The 19,381-nt window shown below is 46.9% G+C and overlaps 1 protein-coding gene across 1 annotated transcript; it reads left to right on the forward strand.

The window, feature by feature from the left end:
• The first annotated feature begins 591 nt into the window (after positions 1-591).
• SVOP (SV2 related protein) lies at positions 592-18,495 on the forward strand. Its single transcript, XM_064674920.1, has 16 exons — positions 592-1,211; positions 2,702-2,862; positions 4,160-4,245; positions 4,979-5,077; positions 5,743-5,814; positions 6,212-6,336; positions 8,648-8,711; positions 9,599-9,724; positions 10,675-10,803; positions 11,273-11,346; positions 11,677-11,753; positions 12,959-13,066; positions 13,461-13,572; positions 14,245-14,326; positions 14,556-14,645; positions 15,100-18,495. Exons 1-16 carry the CDS (start codon positions 1,177-1,179, stop codon positions 15,286-15,288), a joined length of 1,629 nt encoding a protein of 542 aa, XP_064530990.1. The 5' UTR covers positions 592-1,176; the 3' UTR covers positions 15,289-18,495.
• Positions 18,496-19,381: the final 886 nt, after the last annotated feature.

Here is a 19,381-nt window from a genome sequence, read left to right on the forward strand (position 1 = left end):
GGCCCGTACCGGTGTGACAGGTCCGCACCGGTGTCCCGGGTCTGTACTGGTGCGACAGCCCCGTATCGGTGTAACGGCCCCGTACCGGTGTCCCAGGCCGGTACCGATGTGCCGGGCCGGCCCCGCAGCCCCCGAGCAGGGGGCTCAGAGCCCCGGGGCAGCGGCGGGACCGCCCTGTGCCAAAGCTCCGGTGGCGCCGGGGGAGGGTCAGTTGGATATCGGGAAAAAACCCTGGAAAGGGCCGTCCGGGGACACCCCAGCCCGGGAGGTTTGACAGCCCCGGAGGTGGCACTTGGGGACACGGGCGCGGGGGCCCTGGGCCGGGCTGGGGGAGGAGGGTTGGACCCCACGGGGGTTCCATGGCCCGAGCCAACATCCCAACCACCCCTGGTCCTGCGGGACACCGAGACCACCTTTAAATGGAGCCTTTGGGGTTGTTCAGGGACACGGAACCGCGGCTGGGCCGGGTCCAGCTGAGCTGAGACCAGCTGAGCCAAACCGAGTCGGGCCGTGCTAAGCTCAGCTCAGCCATGGTACATCCGGGTCAGCCCAGCCCAGCCGAGCCAAATTGATCCCAGCTGAGCCCAACAGATAGAAGCTGATGCCCAGCCCAGCCGAGCCGTGCTGACCTGAGCCCAGCACAGTCCAGCCCAGCTGAGCCAAACCAAGCCGAGTTGAGCTGAGCCATCCAAACGCGGCAGAGCCATGCTGAGCTCAGCCAAGCCGAACCTGCCCGAGCCAAACCATGCCGAGCTGAGCTCAGCCGTGCCACACCGAGCCGGGCCGTGCTGAGCTGAGCCGAAATAACCCCACTGAGCCAAGCCCTGCCCACCTAAACCAAGCCGAGCCGTGCTGTGCCGAGCTGAGCCCAACGCAGGCGAGCCAAGCCGAGCCCAGCCGAGTCCGGCTGAGCCGAGCCGAGCCGAGCCGAGCCAAGCTGAGCCCAGCTGTGCTCGGCTGAGCCGAAATGAGCCCAGCTGAGCCCGGCTGAGCCGAGTCCAGCGAGCGAGCGGCTGCGCGGCCCTGCCGTTCCCGCCGGAGCTGTCCAGCCCCATCCCGCCTCTCCCGGCGCTCCTGCCGTTCCCGCATCCCGCTCCCGCTGCTCATCCCGATCCCGCTCATCCCGATCCCGACCCCGCCATGCGGGAGCGATGAGCGCAGCCGCCCCGCCCGGCCATGGAGGAGGATTTGTTCCAGCTCCGGCAGCTCCCGTGAGTAGCCGGGGGGGTCCTGCCCCTCCGCCCGCGGGGACAGCGGGAATCCCGCCGGGTTTACGGGAATTCTGCCGGGAAGGGGCTTAGGCCGCGGGAAACAGGCCATTTTCCCGCTGTGCTGCCCGGGCTCAGCATCCCCAGGGATGCAGGAACCGTTCGTTACATAAATTCCGTCGATTTGGGGGGGTTTCTCCTTTGCATGGGGGTAAAAATCAGGAGAGGTGGGATAAACCCGTGCGAATGCCAAGGGCTTTTGGGAGAGGGAAGGTAGGAATCGCCTTTGCAGGGGGTTTATCTGTAAATAACGCTGTGGAGGCTCTTCCTCCCCATCCTCCTCCTCCTGCCGGGAGCGACTGCGGAGCAGAACCTGCCCTGCAAAGGGGCTTTTGGGGAGGACCAGCGACATTCCCAGGGGTTCTGGAGAGGCAAACGCTGCTGCACAAGGAAAAGGCTGATATTTGCCAGGAACTCTTTGCCTTTGGGATGTGGTCGCTGGATCTGGGCACACAAAAAAAAAAAAAAAAGTAATAAAACCGTTGTGCCTTTAACCCCGGGGTTTCCTTCCCTTTCTCTCAATGCCAAGTGTTTCCTTTAAAACCAACCCCATTTCTCCCAGTGCTCCGTTCTCAGGTGCTTTGCAACATATTCCTATTTATAAACCCTTGGCTCTGCAAGGCAGGGAATGAATGTTTAAAGTTTGTGTTAAATATTCATAAGCTCATGTCAATGACAGAGCAAACTGTCCCATAACACTCCTGATAAGTTGGGAAATGGCCACTAACTCCAGTTATTTCCAGATCCTTAGTTAGGATGCCTTGAGCTTGTCAGGAAAAGGAATCAGACATTATTTTATTGGACTGGTTTTCCCATTTTTTAAAACAGAACTCAGGAATATGCTCCAAAGTGCCTCCCAGTGCAGGTGTAATCAGGTGTTTTATGCTGGGAGATCTTGCCAATAAATGCAGCAGATCCCTGACATGTCCCAGCAGTGGAGGATTTTGCAAGTCTGGAACAGAAAATATCCCTGGAGGTTTTTTTCCTTCATCTGTGTCCATTTGTTTCATATATTCCTGAGTGATAAATGTATATTTTGATTTGCTGCACTGAGGAATGGGGCAGGTTGTTTTCTGCTCAGATTTGTGATTCTCAGGGCAGTCTCTGCCTTTTTGAGAATCCATCACCTCCAAAATTACAGTTGGGAAGATGCAGAAACTCCAGCTGGATCAGGGACACCCTCAGCAAGGTGACACTGAGCTCTGTGATGGGGTCACATCCTGAGGGAAGGGACGGATACAGAGGGACCTGCACAGGCTGTGGCTGCTCCATCCCTGGAATGTTCAAGGCCAGGTTGGATGGAGCTCTGGTCTAGTGGAAGGTGTCCCTGCCCATGGCAGAGGGATGACCAAATGATCTTTAGGGCCCCAGACTAACCAAGCCCAGCTCCTGGAATAGCCCTTGGAAGTGTTAATCCCTGTTCCTGGTTTCAGGGTGGTGAAGTTTCGCCGCACCGGGGAGAGCTCCAGGTCGGATGAGGATGGAATTTCAGGAGAGCATGAGGTGCAGATTGAGGGGGTCAGGACAGAGCTAGAACCTGTGGAGCTGGAGGATGGAGCTGCAGTGCCAAAGGAATTTGCCAACCCCACGGATGGTGAGTAGGTCCCTGGTTTTCCTGCCAGGGGAAAGGTGTGGCCTCTTTATCTAACTGAGGTGGATACACTGGGTTTGGAAAAGTGAAAGACCCCCAGAGGAAAACAGGAAACAACGACATAGGCAAAATATGTTACATCTGGAAATCTTGGTTTAATCACCCCATTCTGTGTGGATGCTCCATGTGTTTGGCTTTGTATCCCCAGTAACAGACTCTTTTAGGAGTTGTAGATCCAGTCACCACTATCTTAGTTGCCTTAGAACTGATCCTGCTCCCAAAACATTGCCAGGTTTGCTGGAGCAGGTGCACCTGGCTCTCCTTCAAGGCTGAGATGAATCTGCAGTGTTCCCATCTTCTCCTTTCCTAGAGGACAAGAGGGACAGGAGGAATGGGCATCCCAGCCTCTGTTCCCTGCCTGGAGGCAGCACTGGTTTGGGAGAGATGAGAAATATTGGCTTTGTCTTACACAAGGCAGGTGACAATTTGGTAGGATGTTATTAATCTTATTTATGAACATCTCTGCTCTGTTTTATCCACTGGATTTTGTTTGATTTCCTCTTGGCTTGTGGGTTTGGGCTCTGCTGAGTGAGGATGGGCAGCTCTGAGCCAGACAAAGCTTTTCTGTGGGGAATATCCTTTTGAAACTGCTGGAGGTGTTACAACTGTGAGACTTGAACAGCTCAAATATCAAAATGTGCTTTTCTTGTTCAGTTCATTTTTTTGCACTTGAGCAAAGGAATTTGAGATATCTCAGCATCTTCAGCTGAAACAAAGTAATGAGGTCATGGCACTGTGTGGGAAACAACCCTCAGCATTCTGAATAGAAATAGGCTTTAAGATATGTGTGTCTTGGACAAATTCTTGATTTAAATAATTCCAGGTTGACCTTCCCTGCAATAAAACATTCCCTGCAGCTCCCAGCATTGCTGGGTGGGGGCTGTTGCACAGCTCTTATTTCTCCCCAGAAGAAGCTGCAGTTCAGTGGCTGGAGCAGTCACTCCCAGGAGTGAGAGGCTGAACATGTGCTGGATTTGCTGGTGCCACACTGATTTACCTCTATGGGATTGAAATATTCTAGGAATAATTCGAATTATTTTGATCTTAGCACCGTTCCTGAAGAACACAGGGATTTTCCTGAGTAGGAACTGTATTAAAACTAAACAGCTGAGTTATATATTTGAGATCTCAACAGGTTACCTGGTTAATTAGGAGTTGTACTCACAGCAAAGGCTCTCCCAAAGGATGGCTCTGACTAGGGGAGGAATCCACTCCTGCACTGGAATTGTTTTCTTTCCAGATACTTTCATGGTGGAAGATGCGGTGGAAGCCATTGGATTTGGGAAGTTCCAGTGGAAGCTCTCTGTCATCACTGGATTAGCCTGGGCAAGTACTTGGGATCAGCACCAATTGCATGGTCACCAGAGAACCTCAGGGATTTCAAATCATGGAGACAGAGAGTTTCCAAACAGATAAATGTACAGCAAAGAAGGAATTTTACTTGAAATTCTAAAATAAGGAATTCTAAGGAGTCAAACTTGTTATTTGGGGGTAATGAACAACTGGTGGATTTCTTTGTCTCTGAAATTCTTGTAAGTCAGGGTTTGAAAAATCAGTTTGATTCTCCACTTCAAATGCTGTTTCAGATCCATGTAAAAGGTTGGAATGTGCCACAGTTTAGATCCTAAATCAGCTGTGGAATTTGGCCTACAGATGATCTACCAACATATTTGATACAAATCCAGGTATAAGGGAGAGAGGGAATAATTTATAAGGTAATAAACAGTTCTGACTGAATCCGTGTGTGAAGGAGCTGAAAGCTCCTCCCTGGAATCTGCACTGTGGAAGTGACTGAGCCTGGGTAACTCCTTGGAATCACCCCCCAATAACTCTGGATTTGGCTCTTTGAATCCCCTGTGCCAGAGTTACTGATCACAACAGTCAGAAATTAGTTACTGAACACAACAACCAGAAATGAATTTAAAAGGGAACCTGTTGCTGTGTTTGCTCCACCACGGAGTGGGAATGGCACAGAAATTCCAACAAGGTGTATTTATTGACTCCTATGTCCTTCTAACTGTCAGGCAGTGGTTTATTTTGCTCTCTTTTCCCCCTGCAGATGGCAGATGCCATGGAAATGATGATTTTAAGCATCCTGGCTCCCCAGCTCCACTGTGAGTGGCGACTGCCCAGCTGGCAGGTGGCTCTGCTCACCTCGGTAGGAAAACAACTCACAGCTCCTGTGTTCCCTGAGGCTTTTCCTCTCAGTGTTATCCTGACATTATGCTTTGTATCCCCAAGTTAAATCTCTGCATGGCCTTTGCAGATTGCCTTTGGCTTGGAAGATTAGAGAGGTTTTTTTAAAAGCCATGAAACTCACTGAGAGCTGAGGAAGTTTCAGGCTCAAAGTTTCATGTAATTTCCAGGAAAATATATGAGTTGACTCAGACTCATCCTAAAATTCAAACCATTAGATTAATTGAAAATAAAGATTGGTAACTTTTGATTGTCTTGCTTGAAAATCTTTCTCTCTCCTCACATTTAAGCTCCTTTGGACACAGACACAGTGGAAGCTGTGAGAGAGCAAACAAGTGTACCAGAGTGCCCAGTCCAGTGCCAGACTGGTTTGTCACTGGATGGAATTTTAATGGCAAAGCTGACTGGAGAGGTGCCTTGTTGCTTCCTCTCTCCAAGCTGGAAAGAACTGGATGATCTCTAAGGTCCCTTCCAACTCAAACCATTCCATGACCCCCTGGATTTGTCACTCTGTTGTTAGAGCTGAAATTTTCTGGTTTCCTTGGAAGTTTTGTTCTCTTTGCTGTCACACAGAGATTTTCACTTGTTTTGTGTTTAAGGGGAAAATTTTTTCTTGATGTTTCACAGGTGGTGTTTGTGGGAATGATGTCCAGCTCCACCCTCTGGGGAAACATTTCAGACCAGTATGGGAGAAAAACAGTAAGTCTGTAGCTCCTACTGGAAGTTATCCCAATATTTCTGCAGTGGGGATGTTTCAGTGCATGATGGCCCTGGCACAGGTTGCCCACAGAAGCTGTGGCTGCCCCATCCCTGCAAGTGTCCCAGGCCAGGTTGAATGGGGCTTGGAGCAACCTGGTCTAGTGGGAGGTGACCCTGCCCATGGCAGGGGGTGGAATGAGATGATCTTTAAGGTCCTTTCCAACCCAACCCATTCTGGGATTCCATGGTCACAAATGTCAGAGTCCACAGGCACAAAGCAGAACTAAGCACATCCAGAACTGACCTCCCATGAAATAAAGGGAATTTTTAGCTCTGTTTTTTACTTAGTTAATTTGTGTTACAGCAGAAACTCTTTTTTAACTCTTGTTCAATGCAGGGCCTGAAGATCAGCGTGTTGTGGACACTCTACTACGGGATCCTCAGTGGGTTTGCTCCCGTGTACAGCTGGATCCTGGTGCTGAGGGGCCTGGTGGGATTTGGGATTGGAGGAGTGCCTCAGTCGTAAGTAAATATTCACAAGTCCAAATTCCTCTTTTCTATTCCTTTTTTATAAAATGTTTATGTCCAATTGAAGTGTTGTTTCTGTTCAGCTGACCCCAACCTTGGTCTTGTTGCAAGACAGGTCATGACCTAAACACCAGCATTCAGAGGCAGAGCTGAGCCCTGACTGCTGAGTCTAAAACCACAGGTTCAGCCAGAGCCTAAACTTCTGTGTCTCAACCTGAGCTGGAATTCCAAACCCACTGAGCCCCAACTTGGAGCACTGAAGGTGCTGTGATGGCTCAGAGGAAAAAGGCAGCACCAGGATATTTCTCTATTGCTGTGTCGTTCCATTCACGGAAGAGAAGGATCCATAAATCTCCCACCTGGAACAACTAACTCTGCTCTAGGCTTTTAATTATGAATGTAAAGAGAAGAGTTCAGCCATTCTCTCTCTGCCTTTTGTCCTTATCAATAATTGATATTTTGCCTTGTGGAGGTGCTATTTGGGAGTAGTCAGAGTCTATCTTTGATTGATGGCTCATTGACTTCTTCACAAAGTAGGAAGAGTAGCTCCTTTCTAATATCCTTAAGCAGGCTGTGTAACTCCACAGGTGAGTGGCTGAATCTCAATGGAATATCTTTGTAATTGCATCTTCTCTAATGGCTATGAGAGAGAGATTGTTCTGAAGGGTGCCTTTAAAACAAAAACCTCCAGCACTAATCCATTAACTGACTGTGGCACATATCCCTCTGTCCACGTGTAGACACAGAGCTGCACCTGAAGCTCTGGCCTCCTCTGGGAATTGTCTGAGAGATGCTATCTAATGCTGAATATAAAAGTTCATTCACAGAGCCAACATCCAGAGCTGCAAGGGTGTGGAGTGTTCAGGGATGTGGAGTATTCTCTTAGGAAAACAGTTCTGTACAGCATTATGGAATAGAAGGGTTTGAGTTGGAAAGGATCTTAAAGCTCATCCAGTCCCACTGACTGCCATGGGCAGGGACACCTTCCACTAGCCCAGGCTGCTCCAAGCCCCATCCAGCCTGACCTTGGACACTTACAGGGATGGGGCAGCCACAGCTTCTCTGGGCAACCTGTGCCAGGGCCTCACCACTCTCACAGGGAGGAATTTCTTCCCTGTATCTCACCTAAATTTCCCCTCTGTCAGTCTGATCCCATTCCCCCTTGTCCTGTCACTGCAGTTGCTGATGAACAGTCCCTCTACAGCTCTCCTGGAGCCCCTTCAGACACTGGAAGGTGCTCTGAGGTCTCCACACAACCCTCTCTTCTCCAGGTTGAACAGCCCCAGCTCTCCCAGCCTGTCTCCATAGGGAAGGTGCTCCAGTCCTCTTATCAGCTTTGTGGCCTCCCCTGGACTTGCTCCAACAATTCCATGTCCTTACGTTGGGGTCACTTATCAGCTCCTACATTTCAAGATGTGATTTTCCTTCTCCTCTAAATCCCTGCTTTGATATAATGTTGTGTAACTTTGTACTTCAATGACTTTGTACTTTGCTTCCTGGGCAGCTCCTCATAAATCAATCCACTGTTCCTTAAGTTAGCAGGAATTTTGATACAAACCTCAAAGGAAGCCTGAGGAGTTTAGAAGCAGAAACAGGCTGAGTCAATGGAATGCAAACAGAGCAGGAGCAAAGCAGCAAAGACAAGCCTGAGCAGACAGTTTGAAGAAGATGAGGGAGCCTTGACTGGCTGCTGGCCCTGCCTTCATCCCCAGGAAACACTCCCAGAGAAGATGTGCCATCTCCCTTTGGCACAGTCATGGAACAAAGCCTCTGCAGAGCTCAGTGATTTCTTTTGGAATCCCACAATAAAAGAATGCAAATTATTTTATACCAGTAACATGATCAGACCTTGAAAGTCTTCCCCTCTTGTAGAATTGAACCCCGGCAGAGGAGACTGATGTGAAATTCTCTGAGCCAGTTGTAAAGCCCTGAAGAAAAACTTTCCCCATCAAGAGTTTGTGTTGGATTCTGATGGACCACACTGGAAATAACAGATACAAGGCCTGGCCCAGAGCAGGGCTGTGAAAACATCATTTAGACAACTATGGGGTCACAAAATCACATGAGAAGAGCAAATTCTGTCCTGTGTTGCAATGGTGAAGGGTTGGTTCTGGTGTAGAAAGGGGAGTCTGCCCCAGTGTCAGCCTGACTGGCTCTGGGGGACAGGAAGGGGTTTGAGTTACTCCTCTGGGTTTGGCAATTTAATTAAAAGCCAAAGGGAATGTTTGAACTTCTGTCTTTGTGCTGATGTGGCATTTTTCTCACTGTGCTAACATGACATTTTCTCTCTGTTCTCTCTTTGCAGAGTAACTTTATATGCTGAGTTCCTTCCAATGAAAGCCAGAGCAAAGTGCATTTTATTAATAGAGGTGAGCAGTGTGTGCTGATCCTTGGAAGGACAAATCCTACTGTTTGTTACATCCCTTCCATCCTCCTGCCTGGAAATCCCCCCCAGAGCTGCAGTCAGGCCTTGCCTGTCTACGTCAGTGTGGAGTTGAGTTATCTGGTACCAGCTCATATCCAAAAGACAGAAAATTTCCACATCACACTCCACTCTTTGTGTTGAATTTGCCTTTTTGCAAGTTAACTTCCATCCAGGGATGGAGACTGACTGCTCTGAGCACAGGGGGGACACTGGGTGTCTGTAATTCCATGATGAAATTCATCTACGGCTCAGTAATGGATTTGGAGGAATGACTGGTCCATAAATCCAGGGCTAAATTCAGCTCCACGTCTTCATCCAAATGTGTCAAAGTCACAGAGAGCAGAATTTCACCCTATGAATATTTTAAGGCAAAATTCACAGCTCTTTGATGGATGGTTGGAAGGTCAGGGCCAGAACTGTTACTTGGCTGCATCACTTCTTCCAGGAATGGGCCAGCCACAGATTCTCTGGGCAACCTGTGCCAGGGCCTCACCACTCTCACAGGGAGGAATTTCTTCCCAATATCCCATCTAAATCTCCCTTCCTTCAGCCTAAGGTCATCCTCCTTGTCCTCTCACTCCATACCTTGCCTTCCTGTAAGCCCCCTCTAGGCACTGGAAGGCTGGGAAATAAATGTTTTCACCCCTATAACCTTTAAACAAATCCCCCAAAAGTGTCTGGGCTCTATTCCCACACAGGTGCAGACCTGAAATGTCTCTGGCGTTTCTCCCTCCAGCCATCCCTGGAGAGCACATCCTGGAATGCTGCAAAGAAGGAGACCTTAGGAACACTCATATCCTCACCTATGACTATTTCTTTTCCTTTCCCCAGGTGTTCTGGGCCCTTGGGACTGTGTTTGAGGTGCTCCTGGCAGTGCTGGTGATGCCCACGCTGGGCTGGCGCTGGCTCCTCATCCTCTCTGCCCTCCCCCTCCTGCTCTTCGCTGGCCTGTGCTTTGTAGGTATTTCCTCCAAGAATTAATATGTGTTCCCTCCATTCCCACTTCTCCTCCCCATTCTGTGACCCAGCTGAAGGAAATCATGGCAGCTTTGAGCTCTCTGTTGGTGTCTTCTGTGAAATATCTCCAATAATGCAAAAATGCTGTTTCCACAGGGTGCAGCTAAAGCCATTCCAGGGAGAGCTGTGTTTGTGTGTCTCTAATTGCTGGAGGACAATGGTGGGCTGGAATTTTGGGAAATCAGGCCTGGAACCCTCTCCAATTTAATGACTTTGTTTCAACCCAGCGCAGGGGAATCAACATTTTATCAAAAGTGGTTGATACTTCCCAGATGCTTTTTAGATTTTAGAATCACTTTCCACTTAAAAATTCACCCAAATCAGGGGTAAAATCTGCAGAGTCCAGATCAGATTCCAAAATAAGATGTATATGATTTAACCCTGAGCTTCAGTGATATATTTTGTTATTTATTGGGTGATATATTTTCCAGTCACTCAATCTCCTCATAGATAAATGTCCTTGAGAGGTGGTTTAGCAGCTTTTATTATTCCTTAGTTTTTCAGGAATCCCTCCAGTTACACAGGTGCTCCCAACCTTGTTTGAAATTAAAAGGAGCTTAAAAATATGAATTTTGGAATGTTTTTTGCCCTGGATGCTTTGCCATACCTACAGGGAAGGGGTAATGGAAAGAACTGGCACAAATGTCCAACATTTCTCAAGGATAAACCCAAGGGAACTGAAGAGAAAGAATTCTGGAGTTCTGAGTTTATGGGGAAAATTGGGGTTTGTCATTTTTAAAGCCTGATGAGATGATTCTCTGAATTCTTAAAGATTAGTTCTGTAATCCTTCCTTGTGCTGGAGTCACTGGGATTTCCCCCAAGGAAAATTCCAGCATGTTTCTTGCTGTTTGTGACATCCCTGTGTGTGTGACCTGCTTTGTTCCCTCAGTGGCTGCCAGAGAGTGCCAGGTATGATGTGTTGTCTGGGAACCAGGAGAAAGCACTTGCCACTTTGAAGAGGATAGCAACAGAAAATGGAGCTCCAATGCCTCTGGGAAAACTGGTCATTTCCAGACAGGTAAGTCCAGGCACCTCAATAATGTGGGATACAGTGGAACTGTGCCAAGGTGATGTGTGGTTTATTAGCAAATAATCAATGTTCTGTTTGATTTTAATGCCTCAACTAGTAATAAAAAATACAGGATGATCATATGCTTCCTCTTTCACAGTGAGGAAGAGTTAATTTCTCAGTTTAAAAGTGAAAAGCACCTTTAAAGTGGGCATTAGTGTTATTTAACCTCACTCCAAGGCCTTGTTATTAAAGAAAATCGAGCCCTGAGGCTGAAGAGCTCAGATGGGAATTCTCAGATCTGAATTTATGAGACAAGAAGGACTTTGACACTTTAACTGTCTTTGGCAGGGGTGGGACTGGGTGATCTTCAAGGTCCCTTCCAACCCAACCCATTCTGGGAGTTTGGGATTCTTGCCACTCTGCATCCTCCAGCCCAGGACCCCTGAGTTCCCTGATTTCTGCTTGTTTTCAACAGGAAGACCGAGGAAAAATGAAGGACCTTTTCACCCCCCATTTCAGATGGACCACATTGTTGCTCTGGTTTATATGGTAAGAGGGAACACAAAGCTTCAGTGCCAGCACAACTTTAAGTGCTTTTTATTGAAGGTATTTTACAGTGTTACTCAAATACAGCAACTTCCTCCTCAAAAAAACCCCAGCAAAACCCAAAACCCCAACATGTATTGATTTGTAATTCATTAAACCACCCAATCACCCTCATTCCCAATTAAATTGCTCTTTAATTGCTAAATGCTGGTAGGAAATTGCTTTGAGGTAGGACTTAGTGCATCTCCTCCCACAGTGGGTTCAGTTTTGATTCATGTTGTTTAATCTCAGTTTGACCAGCTGAGAATTCCTCTCTCATTTGCTTCCTTGCAGGTTTTCCAATGCCTTTTCATATTATGGGTTAGTTTTATTAACTACAGAGTTCTTCCAAGCAGGAGATGTTTGCAGCAGTGAGTACTAATCCATATTTTCTTCTTAAATATACCCTGTTAAAATTAGTGGAATATCTTTTATTAGATCACCTTCTGCTGTTGGTTTGGGAAGGAATGTGGCTGAGTTTTAAGTTTATTTTAAACATTTTTATAGACTGTTCCTCATCTCCTGCACAGGGTAGAGAGATCCTGCAGTGGTTTTGAACTCAAAGTGTAAAACAGCAAGACAACCTTCAAGGGAGACCTGTTATCTGTTCTTCTTGAGGAAAAAAAGTGGTTGAATAAATATAAGTTTGCAGATTTGACAGAGCTAATTAGTTCTGAGAGAGAGAAACTGCTGCTCTGGAGCTCCTGGGTTCTCCAGATGGGAAAACCTGCTGAGAAAAAAAGATAATGGGAGGAAATCATCGTCCTTTTTGTTGCAGATTTTTGGAGGGAGGAAAAAAAAGGTGCTTTGACAGCGTTAAGAAGAGGTTTGAAAAGTCTGACTCCCCAGGGGAGGGATGATTGTGTTCAGAACACTTGTAATTAGGGAAAACTGCCTGGAAGTTGGAAAATCACAGAAAGAGGAGGGGGAGTGTTGGGAGCAGACCCAGATCCCAGAGTTGCACAGCAGTGATCAGGGATTTGAGGGGTCTAAATCTGATTTCCTCCACAAAGGAGGATGCAGCCCTTGAAAATGCTGGGCTTTACAAGGACATGGGATTATTCAGTGTTCTCAGAGCATAGGAAGTGTTGGTATCCCAGCTTATGTGGGGAGAAACTGAATTTCTGAGGTTAATTCTGTCCTGAGCCCTGGAATGAAAAATAACTAAGGCTGTTCAGGTGATAAGAAGGTGGAAGTTTTCATTGTGAGAGTGGTGTGAAACCTGCCACAGAAAACATTATAAAACTGCTCAGTGTCAGCTCTGCCTTCCAGGTAAAATCACCTGGAATTGCTCTAGAATGGCCCTTCTGACTGTGGATTCCATCCAAGCAACACATTAGGCATTCAGAGGAGGAAAAACAATTAAATCCAAGGGGCAGAATCACTTGCATTTCTATCCATAGATGAATTTCCAGAAGTATTTTTAAAGGGTGGTGGGTACAGTGAATCAATGCCAGTCCTTTCAGTGCAGCCCTTCCTAAACTTCAGCAGTGATAAACATATACCAGGAGTGTAAACAGAGAAGAGATTACTTATAATATATGAAATATTTTACTTTTTTTTCCTTTTTCCCCAGTATCCAGCAGAAGGCAGGAAGTTAAAGCAAAGTGCAGCCTGACCTGTGAGTATCTGACAGAGGAAGATTACACAGACCTGCTCTGGACAACCCTGTCAGAATTCCCTGGTAAGTGGCAATGGGAAGCACCAGTTCTTCCCTGCTCAGAGTGATGGGAGGGGGCTCTGGGACCAGAAATGGAACTGGTCTCACTGCCCTAATGCCATCTAAATAACAGAATGGAAAGAAAATACCAACTTCTAAAGAGCCCTTAGATGCAGCAATGGGAAGATGAGCAGGGAACAATGGTCAGAAGTTACAGTCAGGCATTTCTGTCTTTCACCTGAGGAACCACTGGATTAATCAGTGGTTAAGGGATGGCAGAGTGGATTGTTCACTCCTACAGCAGCAAAGTATTTGAAAGAGAGACCAAAATCTCAAATCTGAACAACCCAGACTGTTAAAAACTGCTCCATCCTTCCCCTTTGCTCAGTTCCCAACACTCCCCTGGTCTCTTCCACAGGGGTGTTGGTGACACTCTGGATCATCGACCGGATCGGCCGCAAGAAAACCATGGCCCTGTCCTTCCTTGTCTTCTCATTTTGCAGCCTCCTGCTGTTCCTCTGTGTTGGAAGGTGGGTACAACACAGGGAACAACTGGAATATCAATTTGATCCATGTTCTCTCTTGATTGAGGCAGGAGAACTGGAAGTGGTGGTTTGAAAAGCCATGGGATGGTCGTGCTCAGCTGGAGAAAGGATTAAGGCTGGATTTGGGTTTTCTCACCAGAGTTTGCAAGGAAACTAGAAGAAGTGGGAGAGAAGAAATCCTTTACTATAATCTTGTGGACAGAGCAATCCAAAGGGAAAAATAAGAGTTTAAGTCTGGGTAGGATGTAACCATTGGGCACTTTTAAATTTAAACCCTTCCAGGCACTTTCCAAAACCTCACAGAAACCTTGTAATAAGAAACCTTATAAAATTGCACATATCCAGGTGGTAATTGGGTTCATGTCTTTTAAACAGGAAAGGTGGACTCTCATTTTCTTCTCATGGGCATCATTTTTATTTCAGTAGGCCCCAGCTCTCAGTTAGAAATTTAGAAAATTCGTGGGATTGTTGGAATGCAGATTCTTTGCCATCATTGTTATATTAAAAGGTCCAGAAAAAATGCAAAGGGTTCATCAAAAAAAGCCAAAAGAAATGATTCTAATAAATTTAGCATTTTTATTGCACTTGTCTGCAAGTGAACCCCCAGCAGATTTTACCAAACAATCCCAAACTCTGCTCTCCTCTTTCTTCTCCCAGGAATGTTCTGACTGTGCTGCTCTTCATTGCAAGAGCCTTTATTTCAGGAGGATTTCAGGCTGCTTATGTTTACACTCCTGAGGTAAGGGGGTTGTTTTTGTGATGGGAATATTTATGAGGAGTGAGAACATGGGGGGAAAGTAATTTTGATGACCTGTTCACAACGGACTCCAGCCAAGATTTGAGTTGTAGATCTCATTGTCATTGTCTAACAGAACCTGCTGTGGCACTACTTATTCATTTCCATTGATTTATGAGTGAAAGGAAGAGAATTTCCTACTGGCATTAATGGGCTGATGTTTTCTCCCCAGGTTTATCCCACAGCCACACGTGCTTTGGGCCTGGGAACATGCAGTGGAATGGCAAGAGTGGGAGCCCTCATAACCCCCTTCATTGCACAGGTAAAATCCCTTTTACTCTGAGGCTGAAGGAAGGTTGGACTCAATGATCTGGGAGGTCTTTTCCAACTTTAACAATTCCATAATTCTGTGAAGGTCACGGAGAACCTGCTTTTCTTTCCACCAGACCAGATTGATCCAAGCCCTGTCCAACCTGGCCTTGAACACTTCCAGGGATGGGGCAGTCACAGCTCCTCTGGGCAACCTATGCCAGGGCCTCATTACCCTCACAGGGAAGAATTTCTTCCCAATATCCCATCTCACCCTGCCCTGTGAGAGTTTAAATCATTAACCCTTGTCCTGCTGCTATCTGCCCATACAGAATGCCCTCCCCTTCCTTCTTATAAGCTGTTAATCTTTTTTCCAGTGCTGTCATTAAAATTTCTACTACTACATCAGTATCCATATTTGTTTCCCTGCTGAGGTCCTGTGTTCCTTTCCTGCCTGTTTCCTGCAGGTGATGTTGGAATCCTCAGTGTACCTGACCCTGGTGGTTTACAGCGGCTGCTGCCTCCTGGCCGCCTTGGCCTCCTGCTTCCTGCCCATCGAGACGAAGGGCCGTGGCCTCCAGGAGTCCAGCCACAAGGAATGGGGCCAGGAGATGGTGGGGAGAGGATCTCACTCCCCAGGGGAATCACAGGAGTGATGGCACGTGGAAAGAATGAATGACTGGAGCAAGATTTCTCACAAAACCTCCGAGCCTGAAGCATCGAAAGCTGAGCCTCGTCACTGCCAACGTCACGTGTCAAACTGCAGGAATCTGGGGGTGAACCTCAGCAAATTGTGTCTCTGCTGCTCTTTGCTCACACTCATAGAAACTTTCCATCTGTATGGAGAGGGATTTAATCCAGACATCCTCTGGAGTTTAGCAGGAAGGGTGTTTCTCTGTTGTGCTTGCATGGTCAGCTCTTCAGCTTCAAACGTCCCGTGCCAAGCAAATCACCAAGTGACTGCAGCCCAGCATCAGCTGTAACTAAATACTGGACTCTTGAGCCTAAAAACAAGAGGTTGATATTTATTGTGTCCCTGGCCCTGCACAGGGTGGGTTCCACACACTACACTAGGAATTACATGCCTGCCTTGCACTTTTAACCATCAAAAACACAACAAAATGTGGTTGTGGCAAACCAACCTTTGCAGTTCCCCTGGTTGTGGGTTCTGTTCCTGGAGATTTAACTGGGAAGGATTGCTTGGAAATGAATTCCTGAATGTTTCTCCCATCCCAGCAGGTAGTTGGAACCCTGAGGGTGGTATTTGCTGCAGAGCTGAAACCTTTTATCACAAATATAAATCATAGAATCATTAAGGTTGGAAAAGACCTCCAAGATCATCAAGTCCAGCTTTTAAATCCTCATGGTTTGTAGCAGAATTTGAGTTCTCTGACATTGCCAGAAACCTTGAGCTCTCTGTCTTGCTTGGTGTGGGGAGGTGCTCACTGCTGTGGTTCTGTCCATGGATCCAGGTGTGCCCCTGCTCCACTTACCTGAGCACCTTCCCACAGTGTAGCCAGAATCTGAGTTGGAAGAGCTGCTGTTGGGATGGAGCTGCTTCCAAGTGTCTCCTCAAAAAAGGTGGCCTCCTGACAGCTGGGCAGGACTTCTCCAGAGCTGCTGATTGTACATTGACTGGTGACAAAGGAATGTAGCTGGAATTGTGACATAAAAGGAACAAAAGTCACAGGAAGAGCCAAACTGCAATGACCCCTGGATGAGGAACATCCCTCCCTCAGGTGCTACTGAGGTGATGGTGCTATTCTTATCAGGGAATGTCATGGAGTTCGGGTGAGGACAAGCTCAGAAACCTGTCACTGGGCAGGAAATCCCATTGCAGAGCCTATGGGAATGTGTGAGGATCTGAGACGTGCCTCCTCCAGGTCCCAGTGTATTTTCAGGATTCCAAATTATGGAACACAACCAAATGTGAGGGAGATGGACTCTGTGCTCATCCTGGGATGTGTTTTCACAGTCTGTCTGATCAGGTGTCTCACATAAACACAGGTAAGTGTGCAGCACATTTTTGCACAGTTGAATATTTTAGGTATCCTGGGAAGCAGGTCCTGTTCCTGGGGGCAGGAATAGGTCACTGAGCCCATGTTTGGGGGCAGTACAAGTGAACACTGTTGGGCTCAGCTGTCACTGGGGGTCTCCCAGCACTGTGTGATGCTCCACCATGTGTCAGGCTCATTGTTCAGAGAATGGAGGGAAAACAGAAGTGGATAATTCCTTAAAAAACCTGAGGAAACTCAGGCTAAGGAAGAAGGCCAAAGAGGTTGTTGGTGTTGTGTGTGTGGGTGTGTTCTCTGGGAACAGGCACAGTTTGCCAAGGCACCAGAGTGTCCATCCAGTCCCCACTGGTGGCTCAGTGGAAGATTCCGGGAGTGGTTGGTGTAAACAGGCAAAGTTGGCTTTTCCCAGCTACACAGAAATGAATTCATCTCCCAGGGGATCCCTGGGATGATGTGGGTGGCCAGTGGGGTTGGTTCTCTCTGTCCCCACTGACCCTGTGTCCTGTGAGCTCAAGGCTCCAGTTGATCCCAGGAAACAGAAGGGCTCTCATGGCACTGGCAACACCCACAACTCCTTTGTGTTCACCCCCTTCTGCCAGGCTGGGGTTGGGTCACTCTCCCAGGTGCTCCTCTGCCCCTCTCCTTGTGGGATTGCCCTGAGCTATTCCCAGTGGGTGTGAACCCCAGAACGGGGGGGCCTCTGGAGCTGAGCCTGGTTAGAGGTGACAGAATCCAAGTGCAGGACAGCCCTGGCTGCAGGAACCCACCTCCCAGCCCAGGAGTTATTCATTACCTTTAGTTAAAACGCTGCTTTTCCATGTTAATGGTCACGTTTCACTTCAGTTCTTAGGCCACTATTCAACAGTTTTGAAGAATTGCAACAGCCTTCAGAGAGTTTTAGGGAAAATTTATCTGTTCATGCACACCTGGATCCTACAGATAAACTATTTCTCATTGAAGATTTATAGGGAATGCAAACTTTTGATGCTGTTGAATAGGTCACTTTTAGCCTGTGACATTTACAGTGTGAAAAAACAACAGTTAAAGGCGTTTTTGCTTTTCACCTTTTACGAATTCTGCACTAAAAATGTGTTTAATGATATAAATACCACGGTTGGTCCTGCTGGGTCTTTGATTTAAGTGATGCCTAAAGCTTGATCCGAAGCTCACTGAATTCTGGGAGAACTCCTGTGCATATCTGTGGCCTTTGGATGAGCTGAGTAGAAGGAGACAGGAGCCCACTACAGCTGATCCTCTGAATTCAGCCAGAGAAACAGAGCTGAAATTCAGGATTTGCAGGTATGTGCATATAATTAAGAACAGAAGGACATTTGAGCTTGTTCACTGTAAAACTGAGACCATTTGGGTGGACACACAACACCTCTAAATAACCACAAATCGATTTTGTCAATAGGGCAGCACCATTTATGTAGAAAATCAGCTTCCAAAGATTGTTTTCCACACTGAGTATTTTTCACTGATGAAGGAATTCCTGTAACTGCTTCATTTCAAACTGTTCAGTGAGATCACTTGGAATTCAGACAGAATTTTGGGATTCAGATTTGCCAACTGTCCAAGTCATGAACGTGCCAAGCTGGCGTGGGAAAAGAATTCTCTAAGTGAGCTTTGATGGAATGATTTGTTATTCCAAACTTCTTGCCGAAAGAGCATTGAATGTTTCCTGTGTCTGAATGTACAGTTTCTAAGCTGGATTTACATTTTAATGTTGAAAAACTTGGTGTATATCAAGCTTGTTGTAAAATACTTCTTTGGTTCCTGGTCCTGGATGGTTGAAGTCCACATTAGATATTTTATGTTGAACAAATAAATAGTTTTTTCAGTAAAGAAGTTTTGGCTGTTCTGGGGGATGATTAGGAGGGGTCATAACTTTCCCTTGTGTTTTTGTCTTGGTGTTCAGAGGTTTGAGATACAGTGTGGGCTCAGCACTTTGCAGATCTCACTTGTTTTCTGTGTGGTTTTTTGTATTTGGTCATAAAGAAAAGTCCAGGATTCCTGTTCTCATTGTAAGTAACCTCACCACAGCTAAATATTGTGGATATTCCATCCCTGGAAGTGTCCAAGGCCGGGTTGGATGGGGTTTGGAGCAACCCGGTGTCCCTGCCCATGGCAGGGGGTTGGAACTGGATGATCTTCAAGGCCCTTTCCAACCCAAACCATTCCAAGATTCTATGATTTTTTAGATTATCTTAAATCTTTAGTTGATTTTCGTATTTTAATTCAGTTTGGACGCTAAACCCCAGCAGTTTGGCCTCTTGCCTGGGTGTGTTGGGAGCAGGTAGCTCCACATATGTCTGGACTTCAGGGCAGACAGATTTTCTTTTATTTACTTTTTAATAGAAACCTTTCATTTAGCTCTGATTTTTCTAAAACCTAATGAAGTGCCCAGCCCTGACTATTCCTCTGTAACTGATACTCTTATTTTGATGTCTAAGAATTTAACAAACATGAGGTTGTTCAAGTGTGAGTCAAAATGACTAATGAGCTGCAAATCCTTCATGTGCTAATCAGGGTTCTCATGTTCTCATCCCAGATGCATCAATCTTCCCTCTCCCAGCTTGTGCAGCTGCTGGGATGGGCAGTCTTATTTCCAGGAATGGAAATAGTTGGGAGCTATGGAATGGTTGGTGTGCCTGAAGCAATGCTGGGGAGAATGTTTGCTCTTCTGTGGCTACTTTTTGGCATCCTGAGGCATTTCTGAAGTTCATTCTCAGAA

This window comes from Pseudopipra pipra, chromosome 18 (assembly GCF_036250125.1).
Source record: "Pseudopipra pipra isolate bDixPip1 chromosome 18, bDixPip1.hap1, whole genome shotgun sequence".
Classification (NCBI taxonomy): Eukaryota; Metazoa; Chordata; class Aves; order Passeriformes; family Pipridae; genus Pseudopipra; species Pseudopipra pipra.